Raw genomic sequence first — 21637 nt, 5'->3', positions numbered from 1 at the left:
GTATAGTTATGTTTATCACAGACCAGAATATGAGATGCTCCCCTCAAAAACTTGATATTAATCAAAATTAATAATAATTATAACAACATCACAATGAATTTATCATGCTATTGCAGCTGGATTCACTATGAGTTCCTGTGTTTTTCATTTCTAGGCTATTAACATCATGTAGTTTTTGTGTAAAGACACACGCAGTACATGATCAGCATTAAACAGCCTGTGCAAAGCTTTTTAAATGCAGTCTATAGTATTAGAATATGAGCTGGGTCGTTGTGTCGATTCATTCAGGGCTGCTCTGAGTTTAGTACAAACACAACACAAGTCTAGGGAGGTATAGTCTTGTCTCTTGGAAATGCAGAGAACAGCTTTCCTCAGCTTTCCTTAAGGCTGTCCTTGTCCTGTTTGCAAATGGCTAAAAGGGAAGAAAAAAGAATACATAGAATCAGTTCACAGTTTTATGAAAAGCAATGAAATCCTTATAATCAAGTGATGAACTTAATCAGTAACACTTTTGAATAACGGTCCATTAGTTAATATTAGTTAACTACTTTAGTTAACATGATCTAAGCAAGAACAATCATTCTGCAGCATTCATTAATCTCAGTTGATGTTCAATTCAACATTTACTAATGCATTATTTAAATCAAAAGTTGTGCTAACAATGAAAAACTGCATTTTTATTAACTAACATGAACAAAGATTAATAAATACAGTAATATTTAACCTCCATCCCTCCGGGAGGCGTTTCAGGAGCCTCTGGACAAGGACCACAAGATTCAGGAACAGCTTTTTCCCTAAAGCTGTCTCCTTGCTGAACTCTGCCCTCTGACACCCCTCAACACCCCCCACACCACACATAGACTCCTCCCCCTCTTCAACACTCTGATTTATTTATTTATTCACAACAAGCAAAAAACAGTAACTTGTTATTACTTGCACTACTGTCTGTTCATCCAGGAACACTGTATAATCCATTTGCACATTGTAATTTTTTCTATGCACTTTACTGTCCATTGCAATACTGTAAATTATGTTCATAGTTCTGCCTATAGTGTACATACACTTTTACATAGCCCATCTGTATAGTATGTTCATAGTACACCTGTCTGTATATCTTGCTTATAGTATTTAATATCTGTAAATTATGTCCATAATACTTACCTGAATAGTTATTGTACATATTATAGACCTTTATTCTGTACTTACTGCTTATTGCACTTCTGGTTAGATGCTAACTGCATTTCGTTGCTTTGTACCTACAAGTGCAGTGACAATAAAGTTGAATCTAATCTAATCTTATAAATGTATTGTTCATTGTTTTTTCATGTTCATTAATGAATTAACTAACATTAACTAAAGGACCATTATTCTAAAGTGTAACCACTTAATCTTTGTAAATAAGTAACGGTAGTGAAATTAAAGAGAGAAAAGCTTTAGCTCCATCATTAATCTAGACAGTCAAAGGGCTCACTCTGTATATTGTGCTCATAACACCATTTCGTTTATTATATAAACGGCAATATAAGTTAAAACGTAATAAGAATTCATTTAAACTTTGAATTCTGACGTCTCAGCTTTCTCTGCTAACTACGCTAGCGATATTATTAATCGTCTGACACTTGTGGTTAATTAAGCTGCCAACATAATGTTAAAAATAACCAAAAAACATCGAGGAAGAACAGCTGAGTCTTACCTGTGAAAGATAACACCCCGAGATCTGTTTTTATTATCGTGTGATGGTTTGTAGGTGTCCAATCTGTCGATGAGTCAGGTATGTTTTCTTCTGTCCTGATGTGAGAGTTAAGAGAGTTGCCCGCTCCAATATGGCGGCGACGTTGACGTGCGGTCGAGCGGCCAATGAGGCGTCTAGCTATTTATATGTCTATGGTTTTATCAGTCCAAAGCACTGTATGGAACACCATTACCCACAATCCTGCACTCTTCCTTACGCTCAGTGGGCGGAGCTCAAACGGAAACATGGCACCGGGCGTCTTACCTAGAGGTGAAATAAAACGTGTTTGTATTTAATGTTAATGCACTAAAGGTATATTTTATTATGTAAAGCATATTGTAGTAACAGTTAACAACATTATAATATAACGTCTTCCTTGTGATTTGCAATGACATAAAACATTATGTGTCTGTCGAGTTTTTATAGTGACTAAGCAGTTTTGCAACATATATGTATGATTTAATGAATGAATGAATATGATCGGTTTCAGTAAGGCAGGTTCTCCGGAGCCCTCGGTTGGTCTCTGCTGTGTTCTCATGTCACGGACAGACATTCAGCTCCGCTGCAGCAGCGCCAGACACCGGTGAGACTGTCAGAGATCAAATGATGAAGAGATTATTACACGTGTGTAATAATACTAGAGATATAGTATCTGTCAGTTTATACGGTACTGAAAAAGCAATTATACATTGGGGCCACAGGGGAGTGTCAGGGGTCCCTGAGAAATGTTTAGAGAGAGAGAGAGAGAGAAAAAGTATTTATTAAAATGTAATGTAAATAATGTTTAAAAAATAACTAGTAATTAATGCATAAAACATTGCAGTAGTATAGTGAATAAAGATGTTATTTTGGGAAATAAAATACATTAAAATCTTAATGTTTTCCAACACAAAATCTGTCAGCAATCAGTGTTTGATATCCACTTGTTGTTTAACTGTTCATATAAATTAATACAGAAGTTTCATATAGAATCAGCTTGCTTATATAATTATTCCCTTTTAATTTGGAATGTAGACTTTAATGTAAATATGTGCTGTAATATATATGAGTTTTCAGTAAAGCACTGAAGATGATGTTGATTAAAAAAAAAAAACTTGACTCATAAAGAATTTGTAACATATAATATTCATTCAAAGCTCATAATTATTTCTATGTTTGTGTTAAATGTTCAGCTGCTACAGAGAAGATCTGGAACTTCCCACTCACTCAACCGGACTATTTCCGCTTGTCTGAGCTCTTCACCATAAAGGACCTGTTTGAAGCCCGTGTCCATCTTGGACATAAGAAAGGCTGCAGGCATAGGTGGGTTATTGACCTTAAAGGGATAGTTCATTTAATCCCTCTAAATTAAAATGTTGCCATCATTCACTCACTCTCATGTATTTCCAAGCCTATGAGACTTTTCTCATCTTTGAAAAACAATGAAAGATTTTTTTAAAGAGAGCAAGCCAAAAAAGGTTATAAAAGCATACTAAAACAAATCAAGCTGATGTAAATAAATGACACATTTCTCTAGGGTTCATTTTATGACACCCTTATAACCTTGTTGGATCATTTAATGTTTGTTTACCTGGACTTTCAGAGGAGAAACAGAAATCTCTCCGGTTTTGTTAAAAAACATTTTTTTTTTTTTATTAATTTGTGTTTCAAAGATTAACCAAAGTCTTATGGGTTTGGAACAACATGAGGGTAAGGAAATGATAACAGAATTTTCATTTTTATATTAATTATAATAATATATCTCTTATAATGAATATTACATTCAGTTTTTATATCATTTATATACATTTTATTTTTATTTTATATCATTTGTAACTGTGTGTATAATTGAGAAACTACATGGAATTTATGCAATTATATAATATTTGTATTAATTTTTTTAATATTTGTATTATACATACATACATGAATCTATATTATTTTATATTACTGTTATTTACATATATAAACACACTTGCAATTTTCTTTCTATTATATATATATATATATATATATATATATATATATATATATATATATATATATATATATATATATATATTAATATTTGGTAACACTTTATTTTATGGTTACATCTATTAGTTGCTTATTAGCATGCATATTACTAGAATATATGTATTAGTGCTAATTAAGCACATATTAATGCGTTATTCTACATGACCTTATTCTACATGCCTAAACCTAGTCAATACCAAACTTAACAACTTCCTTACTCACTATTAATATGCAGAAAATTAAGAATTTATTAATAGGAAAGTCGTAGTTATTAATTTACAAGTGTTACCACATATTTATATATACATACACACAAAAAGCATGCCAAATGTCACAGAATCTGAACGTTGTTTCTGAATGTCAATGTGTGTGTGTTTCTCTGTCCAGGCTGATGGAACCTTATCTGTTTGGTTCTCGTCTGGACACAGACATCATTGATCTGGAGCAGACAGCAGAGCACCTGCAGCGGGCGCTCAACTTCACAGCTCACGTGGCGTACCGCGGCGGCATCATCCTGTTCGTCAGCCGCAGGCGGCAGTTCGGTCACCTGATCGAGACGACGGCGCGGGAGTGCGGCGAATACGCTCACACACGCTACTGGAAGGGCGGCCTGCTCACCAACGCCTCCATCCAGTACAGCCCCGGCGTCCGGCTGCCGGACCTCATCCTTTTCTTCTCCACGCTCAATAACGTCTTCCAGCAGCACGTCGGCATCCGGGACGCGGCCAAAATGAATATTCCCACGATGGGGATTGTGGACTCTAACTGTAACCCCAGTCTCATCACGTACCCCGTGCCCGGCAACGATGACACTCCTGTTGCCATGGAGATGTACTGCCGGTTATTTAAAATGACCATTAACAGAGCAAAGGACAAGAGGAGACAGATGGAGCTTCTCAAGGGGATTTCAGCCTCAGTTTGAAGCAGGTCGACGAGCTTCAGCATCTCTGTCAGAGTCTGTGTGGATGGTGTCCTCACAGAGAAAGTCCAGTAGAAATAGGAGTCCAAAAAGTAAAAATTCAGTTATATTAATGTAAGCCCATTTCAGCCACAGAATAAAAAATGTAAAAGCAACTTTTTATCTCACAATTTTGTTGTTTCTTTTGCTTCTCTCAGAATTGCAAGACTTGGAAAAATTCGATTCTTATTTTATATCCTGCTTTTCAGAGTTTTATTCTCATAATAGTTCTTTTTTATATAAAAATGGTAAAAGCTACTTTTTTTAATCTAACTTCAGATTTTTCTTCTCAATTTACATTTATATCTCACAATTCCATTAGTTTTTTCTCTTTTTTTCAGTTCTGAGAATATTTTCTCCGAATGGCAAGATAAAAAGTCAAAATTGTGAGAAAAAAAAGTCTTAACTGAGATCTTTATAGTTTTTTCCCTCTCTCTCTCTCTCTCTCTCTCTGGTAGCGATCATTTCTCATACAGAAATAAAGATGTCCAGCTTAATTTGAAAATGTAAAATCCAATGACTTCAAACTGAATATTTATTGTTTTTATTATTATTATTATTAATTTCCATTGATTACCTGTAATGTGAACCCAATAAAGTTTCACAAATCCAAATGTGATGTTTACTGTTTGTACTTATGTGCATATATATTCGTTTTCAAAATACTTTAAGAAGCGGTTTGTCTTTTAATTCATTTTGCATTTTTGTATGAAGTTTTAATGTGGCATCACTAGCAAGAGTCCACTGCACGTCAGTGATGTGATAGGTTTATATAACGTTACGTATTTAATGATTGTTCTTGTGTTGCTTTATCAGCAAACGAACCCAAGTTTAACGAACCGTAATAACGTACCTTCGCTATGATATACTTTCAGTAGGCTACTGCTAGCGTTTTTTTTTTAGGTGAAAAGTTAAAATACACATTTTGACGTGTAATCCAACCTTTATCGTAACTGATATGTTTGAAACATTCATAAAACTCCCTTTATCTCACTTTTTTTGGGGGGCGAGACACAACCTTTAATTCGGTGCTCTGTGTAAATCCGCCTTTTATGGCCTAGCGGTTTGCCGTAGTTCTACTATATAAATATCTTTAGCCACTCCTCTTGACTGGATTTGTTGTTTAACATTTCTACGATGAAGGTGAGAACAACAACTATATATTTACATTTATGAGTCTTGATTTAACCATGTAAACTACTCCGTGCATTCGATTAAATTATATACAATATAACGTTACGTATTTTCATTATTAATAACGTTACTCTATAAGACCACGTGCTTAGCTTAGAATACTTAGTAATGCCGTTGGCGTATAATGTGGTGTATAATAGTATTGAGGTTGAGTTGGTCACAATAAATTATGGTCGATTGTTACATAAGCAACTCATAATAATATTGGTGTAACTTTCCAGCTTTAAAAAGCTGTCTGAAACCGCCCACGTGTTGGGAGCAACCAGTCTTTAGTTTAACGCCAAAACGTTGCAGTGAAGTGCAAACAGCCCGAAATCTGCACTTCAAATATTAGCAGTTTTAACAGAGTTGTGGTTTGTTTTTATTCTTGGACACAGCAGAGCCATAGAGCGTAAAAGAAAGAGCAGCGCTTACTTCGCATTTGACTCAGTAGCGTGCTCGTGTCAGTAGGGGGCGCAATATGTTTGACACTCACTGCTGTCAATCACAGTGGAAAGATCTGGAACCACGTTGAACCCACTCCAGTGAGGGCTCTCATTTACGGGTAAAAAAAGAAGAAATAAATATATAATTATGCTTTAATTCCGCTACAGATCCCCAATGAAGAAACCTTTTTTCCTGTTTGGAACCCGCCGTGATATTCTACCATCAGGTAAAGATTTATCATCAACATTTAAAGCATAAATGGTGGGTCTCTGCTGAAGGACTAATAATGTTAACTTACACCTTAAAATAAGTTGAACGATAAGTTTCATTTATTACTTCTGCCAAATAAAAATCTTACTAAAAATACTTTTATTTATTAAGGATGCATTAAATTGATGAAAACATGAAAGTTAAATGATTTCTGAGGGATCATGTGACACTGAAGACTGGAGCAATTATTCTGAAAATCAAAGTAATAAATTACATTTTAAAATGGATTCACATAGAAAATAGTTATTTATAATTTATTTTATTTCACAACATTACTGTTTTTTACTCCTATTTTCTTTTATTTAAAATGGAGCATTGGTGAACATTCTGACCCCAAGCTTAGTCTTCTAGAGATATGTGTATATATATATGTGTGTGTGTGTGTGTGTGTGTGTGTGTGTGTGTTTGTTTGTTTTAAAAAAGTATTCTACATAATCCCGCAATATCATAAAACTGCATAAAAATTGTATACAAATCAGAAAAATGATTTTGATTTAACTCTAGCTTGACATGTCACTTCATGTTCCCATCGTGTGTGCAGTCTTGTGTAAAGGTGTGTGTAGTTGTGTGTTCTGGGTTTTGCCCCATGAGACGTAACTGTGGCAGTGATGCCACTGTTGTGCTAAATGTGGGCAGAAAGAAACTGGCTTGCGATCGACCCTGCTGTCCTGTTTGGTGGACCGGGGGCTTGGAACGAGGCCGGATAACTCAACCCAGACCTGTGTGTGTGTGTGTGTGTGTGTGTTAGTGCCCGTGTCAGTCTCTGAAACCCTTTCCAAATGCTCCATTATTCCCCATCAGTGTTTCTTTGTTGTTGGGCATTGTAGATTCTAATGCGTTTTTGTAACTATGTGACTCATGAATCCAAAACAGACACAAGAAATTGATGAAATGGAGCTGCACTACACATGGGTTGTGACAAAGAGACTTAAAACAGTACAACTCTGAACAGAGGTCAAAGGTCGACTCTACAGGAAGCTGGAGTAGTAAGTAAAACACACAAGCACACACACTTGTTGCTCCTCGAGGCGTTGCAGCACAGCTGAATGTGCTGTGTCTGTGTCATGAGGAAGCAAAGAGCAGCAGGGCGCTAGAAACTACACTTTGTACCCATAATTCCACAGTGCAAAGAATGAATGACAGCCCCTACAAACCAACAATAAAACAAAGCATAAATGTGACCCTGGACTACAAAACCAGTCATAAGTCACAGGGGTATATTTGTAGCAATAGCCAAAAATACATTTTTGGGTCAAAATTAAGAACTTCATTTGGACAACTTGCAAAGGCAATTTTTTTTCTTTTTGTACCCTCGGATTCCAGATTTCTAAATAGTTGTATCTCGGCCAAATCTCGTCCTATTGTCCTAACAAACCACACATCAATGGAAAGCTTGTTTATTCAGCAAAAATTGGCCCTTATGACTGATTTTGTGGTCTAGTTTTACAAATATCATCCATTCTACAAAGACTTATTATTGGGAAATATGATCACTGATATTTATATGCATTTAATGCAAGTCTGTTATGACATACTAATTTATTTATTTGAAACATTATACAAAAAACCTTCTACTTTTGGCCAAATTAATATCAGCAAAGCACCCAATTGCATCATTTTACTTAGTTTGGGTCTGAATAAAATAGTTTTTCATTAGTATGAACTCTATATTCTCACTATATAATACTATATGAGCATGAGAACCATCAAGTATGATTTTCAACTAATAATTTTTATTTATTTATTTCCCTAAAGGTATAAAGAACAGTTCCATTAAGACACAATAAAATTGGCCTAATATTTAATATGTCAGACTGTACAGGGTTAAATGGGGTCATATATATATATATATATATATATATATATATATATTTTTTATTTATTTATTTATTTATTTATTTTTTTTTTTTTATTATTATTTTTTTTTTTTTTTCAGATTTCCTCTCAAATCTGTGCAGAAAAAAATGTGTAGATATCACCTTCCAATGAAACCACATGCTTTGTGTCAAGTGCATTGTGATTATTTTTACTTTCTAAAAAATGGAGCATTGCTTTCATCTTTATTTGTCTTTAATTTCAGGAATGTGACAAACCACCTGGATTAAGTCAGCTGACTCCAACATTTACACCTGCTGTGTGTTACATGCCTGTGTCTGCAGTTGTCGATCTCCATCTGCTTTTGGAACAGCTGAATAAGATCTGATCATCACCCACATTAGTGCATTACATTGTATTGTTTAATATAGAGCAACAAAATGTACTTTTTTTTTTTTTTTTTAATCAATTTATCTATTTCTTTTAAAGGTCATGTCAACTATTCATCATCACAAAATAAACCCTCTGGAGTTTTGTTGCCATTTTTTTAAATTGTTGTTTTTATATGATTTATAAAGTACTCTATGCTTATAATGTAGTGTTTAATTATAGCATATTTTAGCATTAAAATAATAAATAACAGTTTGTTTCAGGTTTATCTAGCATGAGAATTTACATGTTTCGTTTCTGGTGGTAACGTGTCCTTTTAAAGGTGAGGTGGTTTTGTGAGGCCTCCCTGGACTAATATATTCTGCTTCCTTGTTTATTTCTAAAGGTTGAGTAAAAGGATACGTGCTGTTGTGTTTGTCCTTCGAACAAGTGCTGTACTTTGTGTACCTGTGCTTTGCCAAAAAAAGGAGGAAAAAACACCCCATAAACACAATTTAAGTTTCAAACATTTACTCATGAATAATATCTGAACAAATTGATGGAAGGAAAATAAACTAGTATTTAGGAGCCTTAATAAGTCCCCATGCTAATTGTGCTGGCCTCCTTGGAGTCGCAAAATAAATACTTAATTGTACATAAAATCACTTCATTCATAACAATGTTAAACTGTACTAAAGCCTAGTGCACACTAGAAGACAAAATCTCGTCCTCCGTGTCTCATGTCTGCAAAATCAACACAAAATCACAAATATGTCCATGGATCTATGCAGGAACAAAATTTCAGGATCATTCCCACAAAGACAAAGAAGAGAATGATCTTGAAAGTGAAGAGAGGAAACAGGTTTTTAAATGTTTACTTGGACCTTCTTGTTGGTTATCCGTGGAATGTGCCAGTTGTTTAGTATTACTGAAGTGTGATTTGAGTGCCTACTGTGAATCGAGGAGATGTTTCCATTATGCACACACAATTTCAGGTTTATATGCAGGTGTGTTTTATAGTCCTGCACATACACCGTCACTGGCCCTTGATTCCTCTAATGTTGTTTACAGTGACACCATAATTCCATTTCATCTAGGTTTAATGTTAACAGTAATCTTGTTCCGAACACATTCAGACATAAACACACAAGCCCTGAGAAACACAGTAAGTAATTTCACAGTTCAAGTACAAATCCCATCACAAACTCTCCAGACCGCTCAAAAAAGCAGTATCCTTCCTGTGGAAACTACAACATGAGAGGAACATCCTCCCAAAACAAGCGCACATACATACAATCACAACATACATCCTGTAAAACGTCATAATATATAACCTTCACTGATTTCTATTTTGTGAATTTAGTGTAGACTTCCTGGTTGTGTTGGTTGAGTCCCAACATTTCCTGGCATCAAAGGAAGGGTGCTTCTAAACATTGCTAAAGATCCGTATTCTTCTGAGCTGAAAGTCAAAAGGGGTGTGGCTATAGTTTATCCTTCAAGAAGCAACTCAGAGGAGCATTGCAAGAAAAATCCTGCTGTTGCAACCAAAAGCTGTGCATCTTGCATCTTGCCGTGGTTGCAGAGCAAGACCATTCTCATAGAAACTCTTTCCTTGGATTACTTTTTGGAATTGACCCTACTTTCCTTGTACTTGTAGCCCAGATCCTTAACCAAATAATTTTTCTGAAGGTGTACCAATAGGGTTAAAGGGTCTTCAGGTGATTCACTCAAGTAAATTAGATGGTTTGAATGTAGAGGCTTGTTCACACCGAGACAAATATTGCACGTGATTATCGCGTTTAATGCCTCGTGACTTAACAAAGGGCATCAATGCGAGTGTGCACACTGATGTGCACTAGCCGACCAATGAGATTAACAATTTTGTTCACATGCCTGGAGCTGCTGAAGTTACAGTAAAAATGACTTGGTGATGCTCAAGCACAAAAAGATCTAGCTGAGCATACATTGATACCTAATGGACAAAGAGGAAGTAAATATACCAAGTAGATGCATCGAGGCAAGATGAATGTAGAGCTGCTGGTTTCATTGGTGTCTGAACACAAAGGGCTTTATGACAAATGTAACAGTGACTACAAAACTCTCGATAAGAGGGAGCTGTTATTGAGAGGAATTGCAGATCAAATAGGATTCTGTGTGTACCGGGGTAATTCTGTTTTTCATTAAACACCATCTAATGTCAGGGAGTGAATTTGCACATTGCTTGGGTATGAACACAAAAGACACGTCAAAAAACGTTGGTGATAAGCACGTGCAAAGACCTTCCCGGTGTGTACGAGGCTTAAGACTGTTCTCTAAGAAAGTATCCTTTCCTTGGCATAAATCTTGGAACTGACCCTATTATTTTTGTCTGATCCTTTCCCAAAAGGTCACCAAGCAGGACTAAACATATCACTTGGATGGGGGATACATGGTCAAAGGAATGTCCTCCAGTTGAACAGTCTTAACTTGGCTATTTTGGCAAAAGGAAAAAGATTGTTCTGAAGGGTTTTCTATTAGGGTCTTCATTTGAGTAACTAAAGTGAAAGAGAAAGGGGATGTAGAGAAAGACCATCTTCTTGGAAACGCCGTGGGTTTTTCTACTTTGAAATGTCCTTGTGCTTGCAGCCCAGATAGTTAGCCAGAAGTTCACCAAAAAGGACCCATTTGGCTTGGGGCTGCATGGTCAAAGAGAGTTGTTTTTGTTCCCACTGGACAGTTATCACTTTGAAACTTTTGGGCAAAAGAAAATTAGTTTTCCTTAGGTGTTTCTACAGGGTTTATTGTTCTTCAGTTGAGAAAAATCTGAGGGTGGGGATGTAGTTGGCAGAGTTCAGCTATTATGTTGGCCTTCCAGAACTTATTGTACTGACCCCAATTGTTTTCTCTGGAAGTCTCCGATTCTCTTGCTCTTCGTTGCCTTTCTTTTGATCATCCCTATGTTGGTCTCAAGAGTACTTGGTATTGGAGATCTTCTTCCACAATAGTGTTTTGAGGTTGTTCAAAACAAGGGAATGGTGCACTTCCATCTGTGAGGCAAGCCCGCTGAGCGTCACACAGGTGCGTAGCTGTTTCTCCAGGTCCTCCCTCAGATCCGACGGTGCTCCGAAGAGTAGGAAATCTTGCAGGAGGGCACACACCTTGGCCAAGTTGGGCTGCACCACCTCCACGTTGCACTGCCTTGCCAATCGGTCACACGTTGCCATGCAATCTCGCCCATAAGTGCAATCGGCATTTGCTTCACAAGTTCTCCCTCGCAGAAACCCTTTGACAGTTGCCTCTGATGCTATACTTTGAAGGTCTGCCATCTTGAAGTCATATTTCGCATTGTAGCCGACCCGTCTTGGGCTTGCGTCACAAATGTAGAAGCTTCCGTATATGCCATGGAACACCTCTTCAACAAACTCTAGAAGTCCAATGGTGATTCGAGCTCTGCGGGGCCATGCAGGAGCAAGCCATTGGTTAAAAGCGACACTCAGCGCCTCAGGAAACACTGGCTTCAGCCAGCCAGGCACCTCCAGCCTGAAAAGGGCACTGTGTGCTACGCGTTCAGTCACATAAAGGTCTCCGCAGAAGCCCAGCAAGTGTGGAGCATGTTCTTTATCTTGCAGTGCCACCATTAAAACAAATTCATTGATCTGAAGCAAAGCCCACACGGATTTCGCCTCTGCTAATGAAACTTTGCCATCACCGTTGACATCCGCCAGAGAAATCACGCGAGTTACTAGAGTGCTAAGAGATGATTGCTCACCAACACTGTCCTGTGAATGAATGGAGGAGGGAGAAAGAGATTTTAGAACCTCCAATGTTTTTTTTCATAGACTAAATATAATTTATTAGTAATCAAAAAAAAAAAAAATTAAAAATTGTATATTGTTCATACATAAGCAGGGTTAGAATTTAACTTTTTCACTTACCAGTCAAGTTACCAGCCATTCATAACTTTTATTACCCCCAAAAAATTATAAAAATTACCAAAATAAACCAAAAGGATGTGGACACTGGATGTGGACATGTGGAATCACTTGAACTTTGTGTCAAATCTTGCCAGAAGATAAGGCCGATTCTGTAGCCAGAAAGCCTGTAGTGTGGTGTGTGTCTCTACACTATATACTATGTATTTTCTAAGGTCAGGTATGCATCTTCTACTCTTAGATTTATCTTTGAGAGTTTGATATTTGTATTGATATGATTTGATATCTTTGAAATGGCTATGTAATTGGAATAATACACATTTACCTGACTGGTAATAAATTGTTACATTTGATTTTATTCTGTTTTACTTTGTAGGGCTTAAGGGGAATTTCCATTTAGGTCAACTGGATGTTGTTCGACCAACCTAAATAGAGCGAGCCTAACCTCGGTTTATTTTAATATTATTCTAGCGAAGTGTACATTGGGAAACCATGGCATGACCATACCAATGCTACTATCAGGGAAAGTAATGTTGGTTGGCTTAGATCTATAGTAGTGGTCTTGCTTTATGCAAGTGATTACAAATCTATGGGGGTTAATTAAAAGTACTTTTAGAAAGAGCAAGCATAGTATTGGACATCTAAAGTGTCAGCCTGTCTAATAACCAAGACTGACGAGAATGTGACCGTAACATACGCTAACGGCCGAAGCAATATCTTTAATGCGACATGAGCACCCGAATGAACGAGTACAATAATATTAAAGAATAAATAAAATAATCAGATGTCTAGATAAATTATCCAAGAAATTATCAATTACAATTGACATTCTAACTCAAATGCGAGGTCACAATAAAATGGAGTCAGATTAGATGAAAAAAAAAAATGGAGTCAGATTTGAATTTAAACTAAATTTGATAACTTACTGCGCTGAAATGATCAAACACACAGGAAAACATGACCGAACACACAGGAAAACTTCATCCATCACTGGAAAGCTCCATTGGACCAATTGTGTGGACCTTGCACTTCAATGCAAAGGAAACCAAGTGCGCCTGCCACACCGCTATTTATCAGGGATGTTCAAGTAAGCTAGATGGGCACAGAGGCTGTGCAATTATTGTTTTTAATATATCATAATGACCCACAAGTTCAGTATTTGCATTAAATCTGCACAGGTTTGGCTTAAATGAACTTAATGAAATTAATAAGTGAACTATTTACAGAAAAGTAACCTGCCAAATTGGCTAGTGATTTGACAGCGTTACTCGCCACAGCTAACTTTAACCCGCATTTGGTGGGTTGGAGGGTGTTAATTTCAAATCCTGTACATAAGTAATAATAAATAACAAATTCTTAAAAAAATAACTAAAAATAAGATGAGAGCAACAGAACTTCCTATAATTTCCCACACTTCATTGGGAGAATAACTTTGAAGGGCTTGTTCCTTTTTTTAAAAAAAATGGCCAACAATAACATCTACAGTCATGAACTATGATTTTCTACTGTGTATTTCTAGTCAGAGGTGGGTGGTATGTATGATTTAGGAGAAGGGCATGTTTTCATTCTAGAGAACATTTATTTCTAATTAAATTTTCTATAAAAATCCATGTATTTGTGTCGATATGAGACCATTGTCAGTATTTTTGGTAGTAAAGTAATAATAAATTATATTAGTAGTGGCTAGTAGCTATATACACTAGCATAAAGATTAGCCTCAACGTGAACCTACATGGACTACAAACTTCTTGAGATCTTTAAAGTACGGCCTTTTTAGAATTACGCATGTATACTGAAGCATACACGGCCATTTACAGCACTTTGTGTGGGTTGTGTTTAAGTGTGTGTTAGTGTTGTCCTCCCCTGTGACACTGAGAGTGAGTGTATTGTTCTGGCTGTGACCTTTTCAAGCTCTTTCAGTTATTTTTGGCTTCTCTTCCGTTACCCCTCTCCCTCCCCTGCTCTTTCTCCATTTTCACCCTCCTACAGCAGACCTTGAGGAACAGCCGAAAGCTCAGAGAGGGCTTGACCGTCTTAAATCCGTTTCTGCTTTGCTAAGCAGGTCATACACATCTCCAACCAGTCACAACTAGGGCTGGGTGACATATTGAATATTTATACGATAAATATATATAAGTCCTAGCCACAACAATTAAAGTTCAAATTAAAAACATCAAGATCTAGAGTTTATGGACAAGCTTTCTAGAACTAGAATATAAAACTGGTTTCTGTGTAACCACAGGTCTGATTTATTGCTATATTTGTGCATCCTGTGAAAATGAAGAAAAAAGTAGATCAAAAGACCTTGAGAAAGGAATGCAGCATCGCTCTGAATTCATCCATGGATGTTCCTCGGGTGGGTTTATCGTAGAGACTGTTGTCATGCCGTAGTGGAGAGTCAGGACTATTTTCTCCTCTCATGCTTTCTTCAATCCCACACTTCACCAGTACAGCTTTCTCCTTCCACACAGCACTGTAGACCTGCAATATAGTATATTACATATAAATACATATTATGTGTGCTAGATGTCTTTGTATATATGCTTTTTATCAGATTTACCCAACACTGTTTTCTTTTTCTTTTTTTTTAAGATATTATTTATATATCACACTTTCCCCACATATTCTAATTACTGTAATGTAAAATAATTAAAATTGAAAAATATTTATACCTAGAATTTGTAGTAAATTAAGCTATACAAATAAACTGTTGTTCAGAGTTTGTTGAGTAATAATTACTTTAAAAAACAAGATATACATAATAAATAATGTTATACATTGCGGTATTGAGAAGCATGCGATTTTTTTGAAAAAGCAAACATGAAGTAACATTTCTAGATGCACTGCCTATTTGGGGGATAAAACTGGTATGGAAAATTATCCTTCAAACATTTTTTGTGAAAAAATGATCTGTGTGTTTTTGAGAGTTGACCTGGTGTGTCGGTGACGTTGAAAGACAGCGTTGAAGAGACAGTGTTTTCTCCTCGCAGAGAGACTTACACACTGCCCCCGAGATAACACCTCTGCGATAATGATCACACTGAAACACACACACAGGAAACAGGCATTAACCACAAACATCTAGTCATCTTTTCTCGGTTTAACAGCCTTGTGCCAACAACCGGAGGACAAACGGTCAGTCAGAGGACAGAAGGCTTCATGATGTCATAATGGACTGCTGCTTGGGCAGATGATGACCCACAAATACACAGATCAGCTTAAAGGCAGCATATTACTTCTTCTCATCTGCCTTCTCGCGTTTCCTTTTTTTTTATTTTTATTTCTGATACCTACCAAAGTGGTTGTCAGGCAACGTGTTGCAAAACAAGAGCTGAAAAGCTTTTAAACTACAGCACTGAGACACACACACACACACACATATATGGATGCATATTCTACATTATTTTTAAGGTTCTGAATGCCAAAATGGTTTTTAAATGTTGCTCAAATTGAGGTTTTTCAGAAACTAGTACCTTAAAATGACGGTTCACCCAAAACTGAAAATTTGTCATCATTTAATCACCCTCAAGTCATTCCAAACCTGAATTTCCTTCCAACAAAATAAGTAACCAAACAGTCGCCGGTCCCCATTGACAGTCAATGGCTACTGTCAACTGCTTGATTACTTATTTTTTGTAACATATACCTATATTCTTTAAAAAATGTCTTCTTTTGCGTTTAGCAGAAGAAATGAATGCATACAGGTAAATTATGTCTGAATGTTTTTCATTTTTTGGGGTGAACTATTCCTTTAAATCTAGGTTTGGAAGTTTAGTGCACACACAGGTTGTATGGTCAACTTTACGGTAACTTTTTAAATCATTTTTAAGCTAGTTACGATACACTTTAGTTGTTTGAAAAGCACAATTTTAATTGTTTCATGAAAAAAAAAAAAAACGATATGACTAGGAATTTAAATCATCCCAGTAAGAGGAAGTTCTACTTTCCTGATGGGCTTGTGTTTACATCCTGAATACAAAATTTGTGATTAAACTCAATCACACTGCGTGATTAGCCTACTGTTAAAATAAAAAGGAAACATTTAAATTTGGCTTCTATAATGGCATAATTATGATCTGTCAACTCTCTCTTCTTTTTAATTTTCCACTTCCTCTCTCATTCTGCAGTTATGTACAAGGACTTCCTTTCAGAGAAATGCTTGAAGGCAAAACAGCACAAATATTACACCATCTGTGTGTATGGAGTGGATGTGAAGCGTTTGTCAATCATCATGAATCATCCTCAGTCTTTACCTGCAATGCAATGAAGTGACAAATCCTGTCTATCCCATGTTGGTTTCTCCTAAGTGGCAGGCAATGGCGTTTATGGGAAGGCATGTGCACCTAAACTCATGCATTATGGTGGATGCTGTGACTTACGATGAGCATGGTACAGACGTGTCCTCTGCAGAGCTCCGAATAAGAGGAATACTGCATATAGAGCACCCAGCTGGCCACCAGAATCCCAAACCACGCCACCAACAGGTACTTGACTTTAACTGCAGGTAAACGGGACTGAAAGAGACACCATAAACTTACATATACACACACAACGATATTTCACATGACATATGTAAGCTTTCGTTTGTATTACATTTTTAATGCAGATCTTATTTTCACTTTCATACGTGGAAATAAATTGGATACATATCAGAATTTTGCAAAGTGGCTTCAGTGTAAAAATCATGCAAGTTTTTAAAGAATATTAATTTCAAAGTGAACATTTCATCTTTCAAATTAGAAAATTAATGTGATAATTAGAATTTTGCCACTTTCATATGTTGAAATTATTTGGATACATATTAGAATTTTGCCATCATCCAATCTTTTATCTTTTATCTAGAAATATCAAAGACAATTCATAATTAATTTTGTATAAATTAATGTGTAATGTGTGTGTGGGTGTATATATATATATATATATATATATATATATATATATATACACACACACACTGACACACACAAAAAAAACACACACACAATATATAAAACAGATAACACTTTATTTTTGTTGGGTTTTATTATGTTAGTTAGCTGTATAGATTGATATTAATTGGAATGGATGATATATGTATAGCATTATACTAAACAAACAAAAACTAAGCAAAACGTAATATAAATTCTAGTGCTGTCAAACAATTAATTGCGATTGATCGCATCCACAATAAAAGTTTTTGTTTACATAATAGATGTATGTGTACTGTGTATATTTTTTATGTATATATAAATAAACACACAGACTTATTCACATATTAAATTAAAAAGTTAAATATATCAATTTAAAATGAAAATGTAAAGCTTTTTTGGGTACATTTTTTCTCAAATGTTTTGCTTTGAACAGTGATCGCAGAAATGTAATCAGTAAATCCAATGTGGTTCTAATTTCATATAGTAAGAAAAAATGATATTGAATTACATTCTGAAATGTGATGATGACGTTATGAATAAGCCAGGCCATTAAAAAGGTCATTTGAAAAACCTTGTATTTGAACATAAAATCTAAATTGAGAACTCAGCATCCAATGTGAACAGAGCTTATGTTACTTTGAGAGACCAAGAGGGAGAAAGTGACATAAACAGATATTCGTGGTCATTAGTATGAGCCCTAACAAGATTAAATGTACTCTTTTGGACAGTTTACAGGTGTAAAAGGGCAGAGAATGAAAGTGAAAGTGAAAGTGAAGTGACATTCAGCCAAGTATGGTGACCCATACTCAGAATTTGTGCTCTGCATTTAACCCATCCGAAATGCACACACACAGAGCAGTGAACACACACACACACACTGTGAGCACACACCCGGAGCAGTGGGCAGCCATTTATGCTGCGGCGCCCGGGGAGCAGTTGGGGGTTAGATGCCTTGCTCAAGGGCACCTAAGTCGTGGTATTGAAGGTGGAGAGAGAGCTGTTCATGCACTACCCCCACCTACAATTCCGTCCGGCCCGAGACTAGAACTCACAACCCTTTGATTGGGAGTCCAACCCTCTAACCATTAGGCCACGACTTCCCCACAGCAACTGCCAAAGACAGCAACTGCTCTCTGTGCTGGAGTGGGAAAGAGTATGTGTGTTTGTGTTGTGTGACTCAAAATACACATATCAGATTACTGCCGGTTGATACCGGAATTTACTCAGTGTGTGTGCGCTCGCAGAAAACAAGGTTTGAACAAGCAAACCCTAAAAACAATTGCAGCACACTTTAAAATACATTCATGCTTTATAAATATTCATTGAAACCTTTAAAGGAATAGGTCACACAAAATCTGGCTGAAAATCTGCTCAGGCCATCCAAGATGTAGATGAGTTTGTTTCTTCATGGGAACACATTTGGAGAAATTTAGCATTACATCACTTGCTCACCACTGGATCCTCTGCAGTGAATGGGTGCCGTCAGAATGAGAATCATCCATAAGTAATCCACACCACTCCAGTCTATCAATTAATGTCTTGAGGAGTGAAAAGCTGCGTGTTTGTAAGAAACAAATCCACTAAGCCATTTTTAACTAAATCTGTAGTTTCTGGAGAAAGTGCAAATCCTCTATACATAATAATGCTTCCTCGAGTGAAATAACTCTATCCACTGTTGTCCTCTCACATCAAATATCCACCCACATATTTGTTTAGAACTGGTTTTGCTTCTAAATTGTGCTTGATCTGTGCATTATTTCTCTCCTGATTCAGATGAGATGTCTCCTGGAGGAAGCGTTAAATGAACTCATATTTTAGCCAGAAGCAATGGTTTGATGTTAAAAATGTCTTTAATGATGGATGTTTCGTACAAACATGCAGCCTTTTGCTTCATGTTTGCATTAACTGATGGACTGGAGTGATGTGGATTATTTCTGCATTATTGTGATGCTTTTATCAGCTGTTTGGACTCTCATTCTGACGGCACCCATTCACTGCAGAGGATCCATTGGCGAGCAAGTCAAAATACTGATAAATTTCTCCAAATATGTACCAATGAAAAAAACTAACTCATAAACTAACTCATATTTCTTGGATATTTCTAAGGGCACTTAAATTTTAAGCAAATAAAATTTTGTGGGTGAACTCTTTCAACAAATACACTGAACAAGGCTTTCAAGCTTTAAAAGCATGCAAAAAAGTTCATATGACCAAAATGCAATTAATTATCCACTGATCTGAAACATCTTACCTTAGGACTTCTTGGCATATGCATTAAAGTTCATGATGTTTGCATGAAATAATTATTCTTTTTCTCCCATCAATTTAAATAAATCCACAGATATAGTTCTAAATTTCCAGCCTAAATGGTTTGTTCACAAACTGAATGGATTCAGTTCATATCATATGGACCACTTTTATTATATATTTATAATGCTTTTGCATCATTCTTGAAGACTGAAAGCCTTAAATCCCCATCTACTGTAATTCCATGGATGGAAATAATACAAACACACATTTTTCCTTTTTCGTTCTACAGAGTAGAAAGTCATACAAGTTTGCGACAATATGAAGGGGAGTAAATAATGGCAGAGTTTTTATTTTGTAGTGAACTATCCCTTTAATAATGGTCTGTTGTCTGCTGAACCTGAGGAAATGTGCTTTTGTTTAATTTCAGGTTGAATCCCAATCCCTGCTGTTTTCGTTCTCTTGTAAGAGAGAAACAAAAGATGCAGTTGTCACCTGTGACATCTTCAGCAATGAATCTGACAGAATTGACCTACACAGTCTCAAACGGTCACAGTGTGCACTTGCACTTGCAGTGAGTGCACTTATGAAAGAGAGCTCTTAGTCCGGATCAACAGAAATACTGCCAGCATTAAGCACTCAGACCAGTCGTGTGTGTGTGTGTGTGTGTGTGTGTGTGTGTGTGTGTGTGTGATTAGCTAAAGCTGGAATTAATGCCAACAATTAAACTGATAAGTTCTCTTTCATTTGATTTATGTAGCTTGCCTTTTAAAGAAATCTGAAAGATGCAATAGATTTAAAACAGAAGCTACAGTGATGGTAATGTATATGGATCACATAATGAATATTGTCACACTGGATCACAAATACATTATTTCAATAATTATAAGGAGTACAGTTACACATGCATTTTCTTTTTTTCTTTTTTTGATGTGTTTGTATGTTTTCAAAAATTTGCTTAATTTTTTTTTTCTGGTTATTTTATGGCAGGTTCCCCCTATATAACACAAAATGGCAATTTGGAATTTTTTTATATAGAGTAAAATGTGTGACAACTAGCCCCTGTTTTCCTTATCATGGTTATAAATGACTTACATCTTAATGCATCACGATTATTTACGCAGTATTCATGGTAATACCATGCCAAGGAAACACATACCATGGTGTCATACTCAAAAACATGGTAATACCATGGTACTTTTGAGTTATTTCTATATCTTAATAAGGAAAAACATTGTCTTAATAACCAAACATTGTCTTTCTAGTGAAAAACTTACCTGTAGACCCTTAGATAAGGGACAAAAGAGCACCAGGTGCACCAGCCTGCGTAAACCCCTCGGCATCTTTACAGTAACAATGATGATGTACAACACAAAAAAGATTGCTCTCCAAACCCGCCTTCACTTTCTCATCTCGTCTCCTCCGTTCCAGGCGGCGCGACAGCAGTCTTCTCCAGCATACACAGAGCAAAAATACTCATTTACACTTATTTCATCGCCATGTGCTTTCGTTTCGGGATGCAATCGGCCGTGCGATGGAAAAACATCCCATGCTTTTGGAGCTACTGCTCAACTCAAGGACATGCGCGCACGCGCTGCATCCAGAGACGCGCGAGCTCCAGGCATCATCCTCGCGCGACGAAATGTGATGCGGCCAAAGATGCGTTAAAAACCAGCTCTGACATATGCGCGTTATTTAGACCGATGTTTAATTCTAAGGGACGTATTGTCCTAAAGATCAGCGCAAATCTGATGAATGAGATGGTGCTGGAATGAGAATCACTGACGATCAGCTGGAGACGCGGCCTCTC

At 36.4% G+C, this 21637-nt stretch overlaps 2 protein-coding genes, 1 long non-coding RNA gene and 2 other non-coding genes across 6 annotated transcripts; 4 read left to right on the top strand and 1 right to left on the bottom strand.

The window, feature by feature from the left end:
* The first annotated feature begins 1881 nt into the window (after positions 1–1881).
* On the top strand, positions 1882–5299 carry LOC127986060 (28S ribosomal protein S2, mitochondrial). The gene is made up of 4 exons (XM_052588258.1): positions 1882–2002; positions 2223–2315; positions 2905–3034; positions 4115–5299. Exons 1-4 carry the CDS (start codon positions 1885–1887, stop codon positions 4647–4649), a joined length of 876 nt encoding a protein of 291 aa, XP_052444218.1. The 5' UTR covers positions 1882–1884; the 3' UTR covers positions 4650–5299.
* A 448-nt stretch (positions 5300–5747) lies between these two features.
* LOC127986064 (uncharacterized) lies at positions 5748–8932 on the top strand. 2 transcript variants are annotated; one of them, XR_008160757.1, is made up of 4 exons: positions 5748–5828; positions 6473–6531; positions 7449–7561; positions 8656–8932. It is a non-coding gene; the product is annotated as an uncharacterized LOC127986064 (long non-coding RNA). The 2 variants fall into 2 exon arrangements; XR_008160756.1 differs by lacking the exon at positions 5748–5828 and having other exon boundaries at positions 6285–6531.
* On the top strand, positions 7154–7283 carry LOC127986712 (small nucleolar RNA SNORA17). Its single transcript, XR_008160919.1, has one exon. It is a non-coding gene; the product is annotated as a small nucleolar RNA SNORA17 (small nucleolar RNA).
* LOC127986711 (small nucleolar RNA SNORA17) lies at positions 7591–7728 on the top strand. The gene has a single exon (XR_008160918.1). It is a non-coding gene; the product is annotated as a small nucleolar RNA SNORA17 (small nucleolar RNA).
* A 341-nt stretch (positions 8933–9273) lies between the features above and the next one.
* Positions 9274–21637, bottom strand: dipk1b (divergent protein kinase domain 1B). The gene is made up of 5 exons (XM_052588257.1): positions 21105–21637; positions 17050–17184; positions 15603–15710; positions 14975–15151; positions 9274–12517 (listed from the first exon to the last, which is right to left on the bottom strand). The coding sequence occupies exons 1-5, from the start codon at positions 21168–21170 to the stop codon at positions 11705–11707; spliced, it is 1299 nt and encodes a 432-aa protein (XP_052444217.1). The 5' UTR covers positions 21171–21637; the 3' UTR covers positions 9274–11704.

This window comes from Carassius gibelio, chromosome B21 (genome assembly GCF_023724105.1).
Source record: "Carassius gibelio isolate Cgi1373 ecotype wild population from Czech Republic chromosome B21, carGib1.2-hapl.c, whole genome shotgun sequence".
Lineage (NCBI taxonomy): Eukaryota > Metazoa > Chordata > Actinopteri > Cypriniformes > Cyprinidae > Carassius > Carassius gibelio.
Note: the sequence above shows the minus strand (reverse complement) of the source record. Positions and strands in the feature narration are given on the sequence as shown.

What these genes read in the sequence shown, in the direction of transcription:
- dipk1b (XM_052588257.1), bottom strand. Translation starts at nt 21,170, where the DNA reads ATGCCGAGGGGTTTACGCAGGCTGGTGCACCTGGTGCTCTTTTGTCCC. An exon ending in ACGTCTGTACCATGCTCATC is followed by an intron (nt 15,711 to 17,049) that starts GTAAGTCACAGC and finishes TGTGTGTTTCAG; the next exon opens with TGTGATCATTATCGCAGAGG. An exon ending in TGCTGCATTCCTTTCTCAAG is followed by an intron (nt 12,518 to 14,974) that starts GTCTTTTGATCT and finishes ATTCATTCACAG; the next exon opens with GACAGTGTTGGTGAGCAATC.
- LOC127986060 (XM_052588258.1), top strand. Translation starts at nt 1,885, where the DNA reads ATGGTTTTATCAGTCCAAAGCACTGTATGGAACACCATTACCCACAAT. An exon ending in ACCGGGCGTCTTACCTAGAG is followed by an intron (nt 2,003 to 2,222) that starts GTGAAATAAAAC and finishes GATCGGTTTCAG; the next exon opens with TAAGGCAGGTTCTCCGGAGC. An exon ending in TGCAGCAGCGCCAGACACCG is followed by an intron (nt 2,316 to 2,904) that starts GTGAGACTGTCA and finishes TTAAATGTTCAG; the next exon opens with CTGCTACAGAGAAGATCTGG.